Raw genomic sequence first — 11,515 nt, forward strand, 5'->3', positions numbered from 1 at the left:
TTATCCAATCACATTTCACCTCTGTGTCTCTAGGTAAGAAGACAGGCCCAGGCCTGCAGACTCACAAGTGAATCCCTTTGCAGTTTAAGTGAATGGGGACGATATTGTTGATTGTCAGTCTTCAACCAATCAGATCTTTAGTTTGACATGTTGGGTGTATTATTTGACATGCCAGAGCCTTCTAGCTGGCCTACAAGTAAGGAAGACAAGCTAATAAGTCCCAGCTATAGTCATCTGCAAAAGAATATTCAGGTGGAAATAAAAACCTTCTATTTCAGTGTTCAAACTTCTATTACTCAATGCCAGTAGCACTTACAGTGATTCTGACTGTTGGGGGGTGGAAAACAACTGCAGTGTGTTGCCTTTGAAAAGAGACCAAAACCATGCATGTACTCCAAATGGTTCAAGAACAGCATTCAATTTACTTTGGGTATGCCTTGGATAGGCGTTTTAGGCTAATTTTACTGGAGTGGTAACAGGTTAGTGTTAAACCCTATCCAGTTTAAAATCAGTTCAAATGAACACTTTCGAGTGTTCATTGCACTTATCCATTTTGTCACTGAGTCAGGAAGATATTCTCCTAAATGGGGAAAAGGGAGTTGAAAAACTATTTTCATGACAGTACCATAGGTCCTTAAGTGTTTCCCTTGTAGTCCTTGGACAGCTCTGTTTTGCTACTAATGGCATCACACTCATCACATAGAAACTCTCTCACACACGCACAGTACTTCTCAACAGGATAAGTACTCATCCTAGAACATCTGTGTGGTATAAATCAGTCTCGGAGAGGGTTGCGTCACAAACCAAAAGGCCTCAGAGTGAGAGAGAGAAGCCCTTGGCAGCGACCGCCAAGCAAGAGAAAAGAATTTAACCATCACAAACTGAAATACATCATTTTAATTGCCAAAACAACGAAATAATGCTTTGAGTGGGATTTTGGAAGGAAAAGTAGAAGCAGGCTGAAAAATGGGGTGATGCAATGGCAAGCTGGAATCAACAACCCATTATGCTAGCTATATCTCCGGAGGTCTGTATCGCCATGTGTATCTGCCTTGGATGTTGCTATGCTAATTAATCCCATGAATTATACGATGCACAACAGGAAGTGCAAATACTCTACTTTGCTGGTAATTGGCTTAAGCTCATCTATACCGTATGGTTTTTGGGCTAGTATTGATACATCTTACAATAATTAGACTCTAAAAAAGGTTTTGACTGAAAATGCCGATTAAGAAACATTTACACATATTTCCATTTTCCTCCTAATAATGAAATAATTAAAAAACAAATAATGAATTTTAAAGAATTACCTAGTCAACTTGCTGTTTACATCCACATCTGTCCAAAATGTCATCACTTCATAATGTATTCCTGTTAGACATTTGTGTGAAGTTGTCATAATTCGCCTATGGATTCTTGAGTTATGGCCAGAAATGCGTTTTGTGATGTCCCAGTGACCTTTACGCACCAAATCATCAGTTCATCCTTGATGTGGATGTTTGTGCCAAATTTGAAGAAATCCCTCGAGGTGTTCCTGAGATATCACAATACATTCTTTGTTCCTTATTCCTTGTTCCTAAGGCTGTTGTGTCAGATAAACAAAGATAATCTTGCTTATTCACACATCCAGCAGATAAACATTGGCATTCATTAGGAGTTTATAGCCACCCGGTGAAGTCTCCTAACAGTGTTTGCTCTCCTTTTAACCACTGAGGGAAATATATGGTGATAAATGCTGAGTGTTCAATAATGGGCCGATTTGGGCCTGTGGCAATGACCATCAGGCCAGTGGGGGTTGGGGGAAAAGCAAATGATGACTTGCACACTCCTATCCGCCGTGAACTCCTGGTTACCCATTACATACACTACGCTGCTGGTGAGGCACGTGGGCCAAAGACAGGGCAGTAATCCAGCCACGTGCCTTTTCTGATTCTTTCTCCCTCGATCCGATTGGCTCTCATCTTCCATCCTCCTCCCACTGACACACACCCACATGAAAATAAAAAAACATACAGGAGACTTTATTGTGTTCACATCAGGCTTAGAAAGAAAACACACAGCCATTAGATATAAAAGGAAATGACGAGAGGAGGGACTAGTGTGAGTGCAAAAGATTGCAGGAGAAAGTGCTATAACAAAGAGATGTACGAGTATAACAGAATCTGCCATGTTCTTGGTGTAGTAAAACAGCTTATCGATTAAAGCTAATTTGCCTCCAGGTGTAACAATTTGAAATTATCTTTAGTAAGAAATCTTCCCAAACAGCTGCTGAAAGCAATGAATAAAAGTCCTACTTGTGGGTCACATTCAGAGGTACCAGTGTACCAAACTCCTTTCCATGCTGCACGGGTACAGCATATAAACACCACCGTTTCTGCACAGTGTTTCACAGCCAGCTGGTGAGGGCTTTCCCGCTAACTCTGTCATTTATCTGCTCATAAATCAGCAGACTTTTATAAGACACTTAATAAGAGTCTGCACAGACACAAGGCAATGAGGTGCAGACTCTTTGATATATCAAATAACACCTCTGCAGGCTTATCAGCATAATTACAGGCTGTTGTTGAGAAAGAGGAAGGAGGACAGGAAAAAAGAAGGGGCTCTGATTACTTAACGTGTTCAAAATGTGGGAATCCTGTGCAATCAGGTATCTATTCAGTGTCATACTCCAGTTCATCTCCAATCTTGGAGCCTCTCCAACTACACACGGACACACACACACATGCATTTGAGTCATGAAAACACAGCTAGGGTTAAAATCTAATTTGAAAATCAAGTTAAGATTAATGCAGCTTTCATCAAACTTATATCTATTTATGGTCATCTGAGTGCAGGCAAACAGATACACGGCCCCCTGGTGATATCACAGGATCAGACACATCCAAAACACCACAGTCCGGCTATTTTCAATAATTAACTGCACCCAACGGCACAATTAACACCCAACAATTCCTGAATGAGCTGCTGTTGTAAATACAGATTGTTTAATTCAGATTGTTCATTCCTTTTGTTTTTTTTTGTTTGTTTTTTTTGGAAAGAAGCCCCTAATTTATTTTACTAAAATCATAGTGATCGCTTTTTGAATGGTGAGAGAGTGAACATTTTAGTGGGGCTTGTTGCAATAGGGGCATTACAGCCTCCTGCCCAGAACCACCAAAATATTCCAAAAATAATTTTGTTTTTATTCCTACTAACAGAAATGAGGTCCGTGGGAACCCAAACAATAAGTTGAGTAACGCAAATGAACAAGGGTTTTTCCACAAACATGAGGAACACGATCATAAATTACACGTCAAGCAACTTATTCGAGCAGAAGTCTGAAGCTGCTTTTGTCAAACGGGCAAACATCGACCCACCTGGTCGGGAACAATTCTCCAACACTGGAACTTTTCATCCGTTCGTCACTCCACGACCCAAAAATATCCTCCAGCATGAAAACATTACATGTCAGTCTGTCTGCATGCAGTAATGATTTCCTCCCGCACTTGGTGTTTCCATTTTTCACCCACTGCCATGCACTGCAGTGACACGGACCTCTGAGCCACTCAAAGCAGGCACACCCTCCTTCTCTGTCACCATAGTGATTTTGATTTTCTTATTTTAAATTTGATTAAAAATACGCCATGACTGGCCAACAACACACCCGCTGACCTCATCAAACCACACCAAATATAATCCAAACCTCTGGAACAATGCTCATAAAATGTAACAAGAAACTGCAGCTGGATCCAAGTATGACACAATGCTCATAGTTGTATCGCTTTACCACACTAATGCCGTGTTTACACAATGTCCTTTACTTGTGCATAGGCGTGAAATGACACAACCACACCCATGGCATATGTGTACAAGGCTGATTAGTGAATACAATATTTTAGAAACTGTAAAGGCCACATAGGGGCCTATGATCCATACCTGATGAGGCTAATCTGCTCTTCAGATTATGCAGGAGCAGCTAAACAGCTGGTCGAAGAACATAGTGGAAAAAGATATCAGTGACTCTGGGAGAAAGTCTTATGTGTTTTTTGTGACACTGACAAGCACAAGAGGTGCTATAGAGGTGCTATCTAAATACGACCCCTTTCTTTGGAGTTACTGGTGGTTGGATTTTGCTATCTTTCGAAAGAGCCAGGCTAACTAAACTAAGTGAGCTAAGCTAACTAGCTGCTGATGTGATATCAGGTGACATCCTCTCAACTACTTCTCGGCAAGAAAGCGAATAAACGTTAAATAAATATAATAGACGAAATATTCTTAAAATATCAAAAGTAAAAGTACCCATGTTGTAGATTTGCCCCATATAGCATTATATCTGTTACATTATTATTACTGATGCATAGGCGGCTATTTATTGGAGGCGGAGCTACTGTTGGACACTTCTTATTTGATAACAAAACATCTTATTTTACAGGCTGATCATGTGCTTTATAGATACAATCTCAATCTGAAAAGTAACTACAACTGAATAGAAGTATAAGTTGCATGAAATGGAAATACTCAAGTACCTCAAAATTGTACAGTGGTTAAGTAAATGACCTAACTTGTATTCCACCTCTGCATTTTGTATAAAACATTTTATTTTCAGTTCCAATTTGTTATTAATAATGTACACAGCAGCACGCCATGATAACACTGTTAAAATGGTGAAAGAAATATCAGTATAAAAAGAATGTGTTCATATATTGACACACATGATTTACATCCTACAACTGTTAATAATATCCTCACTGATGTTTACATGACAGCAGTATGGGATGATTGGCCGTTTTTCCAGGGGGCAGATGGAGGATGTGGAGAAAAAAAGCATGCATATACAAATACAACTGAATATGCAGATTGCAAAAGGCAAGACACTGTCGCAAGAGTCTGCTTCCTTCGTCGGTGTTTGTCGCTTATGTAGACCTCTGAAATAAGAGTAAAAAAGCAATGTAATGTAAACAAGAAGCTAGGACACGATCTCTGTGTCTGATTCTGACAGTCACACTGGCCGACAGAGGGCTCAATACGAAGTCTTGTCTCGAAGAACATGTGAGAAGACCAAAGAACACACTGGAGTTAGTCTGACAGGTTTCTGATTGAGGAGCAGGATGGTGGCCAAACATGTAGTCACAGGGCAGATCATTCTTTTGAAGAATTGCTGGTAGCCTTAAAGTTTTTTCAACAGGAGACATAGCTTGAGGTTGGCTTTCCAAAGAGAGCATGTTGTTTATCAGCTTGCTATTCCTGTTTTTTCAGGTGCATTAGACATGACGTCTGAAAGCAGACCATTTGAATAAATCCCTCGGCCGTTTGCCCCAGAGCATTTTTCCACAGAAACATGTTTTCACTTATTTCTGAATCCCAGAACTATAAATGGTTCACGCTTTCTGCCTTTCTCTCATCACCATGTTTTCCCTTTCTCATGTCTACCACGCCGTACCTTTGCAAACATACACACCAAAGCTTTTGATTGATGGAGCCGTTAAAAAGGCGGAAAAAGAAATCACCTGCCAGTAGAAAAATAGTTGGAACAATGTTCAGATTGTGAAAGGCTGCTTTTACATTGATGGACAGTAATAATACATACACTAGCACCACATTTGGCCATCTCAAAGGAATTGTTGAACATTTTTTGGAAGAACGCTTCTTTGCTTTCTTGCGAAGATTTAGATGGGAAGATTGATTCCTCTATCTGTAGATGTTGGGCAAAGCAGCAAGCAGCTGTTTAGCTTAGCTTAGCACAAAGACTGGAAACAGGGGCAAACAGCTAGCTTAGCTTTGTCCCAACATAACAAAATCCATCTACCAGCACCTCCAAAGCGTACTAACACCTTATATCTTGTTTGTTTAAAATATATGTACTTAAGTGCGCAGATTTTGTTACCTCAGAGCAGAGTCAGACTAGCTGTTTCTCCCTGTTTCCAGTTTTTGTGCTAAGCTAACAGCTGCTGACTGTACCTTCACCGACAGATATGAGGGTCCAATCAATCTTCTCAATTAGGTCTCCGCCAGAAAGGGAATACGCATATTTCCCCATAGACAGATTTTCCGCAAAATGCTGAACTATTTCTTTGACGCACCGTAGTGTATACAGAGTTGATCCGTTGGTGATGCTTTAAAATTGTAAAAATAAATCATTATAGACCCCTACATTTTAAATTAAGATAGCACCATTGATTCAAAAACGTTCTCAGCGCCTCTCTGAGAAAACCTAAAGAGTAAATTTGACCTTTATAGCGACAAAAATAAGTAGAGATTAATATTTTAAATAGCAAACATCCTAACAGTAACACTTTATACATATTCACAGTTTTATGTTCTTCCCTTTAAGTATGGACAGATATGACATGATGAAACAAAACCGATTATTCCACTAAACAAACGTACTACTGACAGGATTGTGATGAACATTTCAAGTAATGGGCTTTAGTCCAGTTTTCCCCGAAGGGAGTCGTCCAGCAGATGAGCAACACTTGACGTCACAACCAGCTCACCCAGTCAAGAGAAGGCACAAAGGAAGGAGGAAGAACAGTCAACGAGTGCCATGATGAAGAAAGAGAAGAGTCTTGATGGGGAGCTTCACTTTACTGACATCGAGGCATGTTTCTGTGCGGCAGGAAAAAGTGTGTCAGTATGCAGGGTCCACATTCTTTCATGTATTAGAAACACCTAATATACACAGTACACAGTCTTCTACTGTATGTATGTGTTTTAAAAATGTTCTGCCAATATAATGTCTTACTATTAAGTGTCTTAAATGAATGGATTGTGACTCTGCACAATTTGTCTTTAAGCTCTTGGAAACACCTTATTCTATTGATTCATGAGGCTGCAATATGATGTGAGCCCACTAGTTATCAAATGGGAAATACGCTTATTTAGTAGTTCTTAGTTGTAGTTTATATATATATATATATATATATTAATATAAATAAACTACAACTAAGAACTATATATTATAGTTAGGTGCCCAAAACTGCAGGAGCTATCACCTTTGTTCTTTAGTGAATATGCAACTATATATATATATTTGTCCCCTTTCCTGAAACTGTTGATGTCATTTATTTATAAGTATTCATTGTAGGACCATTGCTAATGTATTGATTGGCATTAAACACTTCTTTATTGACAGGTCCGTTCTAACTTTTACTAATCATGCTAAATCTTTGTGTAAATATACAGTGAATATCCCGACATCAAAGTACTTCACTGTCTTTTCATCCCAACCTACTGTAGCTGGTATTTCTGACCAAGATCTTGAGAGGACTTGTAACTGACACTAACTAACCTGCTACAATCTTCAAGGGAAGACAGAAATACCTTGTTTGTTCACAGGGGACTTTCACGTGTGTGTAGAGGCGGAGCTCTCTCTGCGGGTATCCACGACACTGCAGCACATACAAACGCAAACATATTAGATTTCATTTTTCTAGGTCAAGTTGTTACTTTATTAACAGCACATGAAAGTACCCACAACTTTACTCTCAAGGTTGGTCCGGCAAGAAGCAACTGTATGGCACACAGAGCGGTGGTGGTCGATACAGCCAGATAGGACTTAAAAAACAACCACCACTTTTTACACACAGACACATTGCTACTGCCAGACTGTTGGCAAACACGAAGGAATGTCTCCTAATGGTTTCTGTCTCATCGTATCAGCTCCGGGCCTGATTGGTGAAGATTTTAGAATGATAAATCTGTATCCACACTGGTTTGGCGTGGCTTGACCTCTTTCACTCGTCTCCTGCAGCTGTCAACTAACTAACTAATCCTTTTTTCGGTACAATCTTGCCAGACTCCTGTATCTAAAACTCACTTCCCCTTTTCCCCATATCCTGGTTTGCTTGGTCCATGTGTTTATCTCATTGCAGTATGAAAGGGAAAACAAGAGAGGCACTCACGCTTGATGATGCCGTACAAAGTCTGCAAACTGTCGGTCCTTCGCGTAGAGCTCAACAATGCGTATCCTGTCTTGGATTTCCTGCAGGAACACATGGTATCAGTCGGATGGGAACATTACATCACAGGCAGATACACATTAAACTTAACAGGACGTGGCTGAATCAAAAAGGGAAATTTTACACAAAGAAAAAACTACAATGACTTTCCTGTTTGAAGGCGTAATAGCCAGTTGGTGAATGAACAATTTTGAACCTGAGATTTCCCAATTCAGATCCAGGTAAAACTTGGATGTGGGAAATGAAAGTGATATACCTCGCCTTGGGTCTAACATCTGGATGGCTTTGAGCAAGGCACATCTCCCACCTGCACTTCAGTACAGCTATGTGGATTTTTGTGTTTAAAACGAGTGAAGACATTTCAAAAGGGCACCTGAGCTTTTCCAAATAAGGCTTATGAAAGTATGAATTTAAACGCCAGCTTGGTGTTTTAATGTGTGCGGGGAAAACTCTTGCAAAACTAAGACACAAGCCAGCCCAGTGAGGGTAAGGGGGTTGTAAAGAAGACAACCTTCAGTCGCCACGAACTTTATCTGTGACCCCTTATTGTAACTGTACATATACCCGATTACACAGCATGGCTGTAGTTAATATGCTGCTTTAGATGTTTTTGATAAAAAAATATTGATTTTATCAGCATCGTATCAGTGCAAACATTTCACTGTATAATAAAAATAATGAGGTACAAAAAAGAAAAAAGAGCAAAGGCTAAGGCATGTTCTGAATCAACCAGTGGTTAGCAGCCCACACACACATACACACACCTCCTTGGTCAGTTCACTGTTCTCGTAGATGTGTCGTATCTCCTCGCTGCTGAAGTCAGTGGAGGCCTCAGCGCTGGTGCTGCTGTACACAAGAGCCTCAGGGTAGCGGCGGTAGTAATGGCTGTAGCCTGTGGTGGCCTCACTCTCATACATGGGGTTGTACTTGGTCGCTCTTTCCAGAGACGGGAGACTCTCTGCTCGCCTGCAAAGCAGCACACGAATCTGTCACATTGTGCAGGCTGAATGATACACAAAGCAACACGTCATCTAGGAAAAGAAAACTGGGCTGCAGTGAATAAGTCCTAAGTGTTGATAAACCTTCATTATGTATTAACCTTCATTACTAGTGTCGGTCTGAGTCCAGACTATAAGCAAGCCTATTGTGTTAGATGTTTAAGGCTTTTTTGGAAATACATCAACATGATATCTGATCAGTTAACTGTCTTAGGTTAACACAGTGTTTGTCCACATGCTGCTCTGGGAACCATGCCGCACACACACACACACACATTGATAGATGGTGAACAGACGCATTGTGTGTCTTCGTGTCTGCAACAAAAGACTGAAAGTAAACAAAAGATCAAAGGAGGACAGGAGGAAGGGACACCCAGGGCAAAGGGAGTCCAGAGGAATAAAGGGACGGTGTGGTAGATAATTAGGCCGTCTAACTGAAGATACAGTCATGAGATGTCTCTAAACTAAACTCTAAACGTATTCTGTTCCCGCAAGAAAGTAACCAGGCTCCTTTAATCTCAAAAAGATTACGTAGAGGAGAGAAAACTTCAAACACACTAAATGTAAGCGTTTCTGTTCACTATCAAACACAAAATTAAAGTTTGTTTATTTTCAAGAATAGACACAATTGTGCTCCTTTTTATTGACCTTCGTGTCACTCACTGATAAATAAACATTTAAATATAAAAACTATGGAGCGACACAAAAAATGTAATAGATCTAATTCATGGAGCTCTGTGGAGAAGTTTGGCCCTTGGGTAAGCGAGTGGTTTTCCTCACCGTATGGGGTCCTCAGACTCGTCCTTGTCATACTGATCACGTAACGTCCTGGCGAGGAAGAAGATGACTGCGGAGGCCACCAATAGGAATCCAGCTACAGAGGCGATCGCTATGCCGACCACCAGCGGCTCAGATACATACTCCTCACAGTGCTCTCCTCTGTACCACCAGTTCTCCCCGACGCGACACCTGAGGTGACGATGAAAAATGTGTCAGCTACAATCATTTTCACAACAAAAACAGAAGACTGAGCACAGACCTTCATAAAACTGTTCAAAAGCAGAAGAACAACATTCTGTTTTTTATTCTCTGTTGAATGATTAGAGAATGTAAAAATGAAAGACTGAATCATGTTTCTATGTTGTCTTGACATAGTTAATAACAACAATTATAATGTTCTGTATGTGCTATTAAACCATGATTGCCTTATTTTGGAATAAAATAAGTCCTCAAATGTTTGTCTCCTGTCTCCATAAAGTAATGCAATACTTGCGGTTGGACGGCATGAACAATCCAGCAGCATCTGGAGCTGCCTGCATGTTTTATGACGTGGTAGAGGGTGTTCTCGTGTCCTGTGGTGTTTCAACACAGCCACAGGACATGTTTCTGTCACTGATTTGGATTACTGGCACATTATTTTACACCCATGCAAATGTCTGTTTGGACACACACGCACAAATATGCTTAGACACAAAAACTCCCCAAATCGTGCTCATTGTTTTTAAATCATTTAAATCAATGTACCTTAAAACAGTACATTTAGTGCCAAAGGCCAAAAATAAATGAACATAGTAATTGGCCAATTGATAGCTGACTCAAAATGTTGGCATGATTTTCGTTTTTAAAATCTTGATAAAATCTTCATAAAAAATATAAATGTTTGAAGACAGTTAATTGGTATTTGTTGCCAAATAAGGTGCAAAACCAATTCTTTATTCCATTTAGTTAGCTATGATTATAATTCTTTCTCCAAAGTATTAGGAGTCAAATAAAAAATGTGCTTTTGAACGAATGCTTTGAGAGCGTTGAACATCTCTCATCTTCAACTCATCAACATAAAGCCAAGCAAAACAAGACCAACTCTATAGCTAGAAGCTACGAATCTGTCCCCCTGCATGAACAGTTGAAAAGCTGTTTCTGGGATGAAGCACTGGCCTTTTAAATCTGCCTACTCAGACACCCTTTCCCCGCACACACGCAGGTCACTTCCCCTAATCCCCACCCACCTGCAGATGGCTCCCTTGCCGGGGATGATGTCACATTTGCCGTCATTGAGGCAAAAGTCAGTCCGCAGCTCACAGATGCTCTGACAGGGCAGTCCTTCCACGCTGAAGTAGCCGGCATTGCAGACGCACTCCCCCTCCCCCGACCACTTGTTCACCTTGCACTCTGCGTACTCGTTGCAGGCCTGGAACTTACAGGGGTCGGCCTTGTCACCTGGAAATGAAAGACACCAGGAGTGTTGACTTTAGGTATCAAGAGAAACTGTAACAATCTGGTGCTCATGTGGTGATCAGCATTTAACAAGAGGCAAAGAGTACATTTCTCCAGCTGTATTATCTCAAAAGATTTAGAATTAACAATATACATACTTAAATTACAACCTGAAAAAGGTAACATAGATTTAAAGGAATAGTTCAACGTTTTGGTAAAATGTGAGTTCTTCCCGAGAGTAGGATGAGAATATTACTCTCTTGTCTGTACCAGTTGTTACACTTCGGGTTTTATACAAATCCAACAAATGAGATACATGTTAATTATTGAACTTTATAGGCGCTGGTTGTCAGATGTTTTTAGCTT

At 40.3% G+C, this 11,515-nt stretch overlaps 1 protein-coding gene across 1 annotated transcript; it reads right to left on the bottom strand.

Annotated features, from left to right (window-relative positions):
- Nucleotides 1–4,571: 4,571 nt before the first annotated feature.
- On the bottom strand, nucleotides 4,572–11,152 carry LOC116401528 (interphotoreceptor matrix proteoglycan 2-like; the record flags this gene model as incomplete). Its single annotated transcript, XM_031879980.1, has 6 exons — nucleotides 4,572–6,585; nucleotides 7,300–7,367; nucleotides 7,881–7,960; nucleotides 8,702–8,903; nucleotides 9,716–9,904; nucleotides 10,942–11,152. Coding segments are annotated over 5 exons (728 nt in total), but the record flags the coding sequence as incomplete, so codon positions are not given.
- Nucleotides 11,153–11,515: the final 363 nt, after the last annotated feature.

Source organism: Anarrhichthys ocellatus, unplaced genomic scaffold (genome assembly GCF_004355925.1).
Source record: "Anarrhichthys ocellatus isolate YVR2014 unplaced genomic scaffold, GSC_Weel_1.0 scaffold506, whole genome shotgun sequence".
NCBI lineage: Eukaryota > Metazoa > Chordata > Actinopteri > Perciformes > Anarhichadidae > Anarrhichthys > Anarrhichthys ocellatus.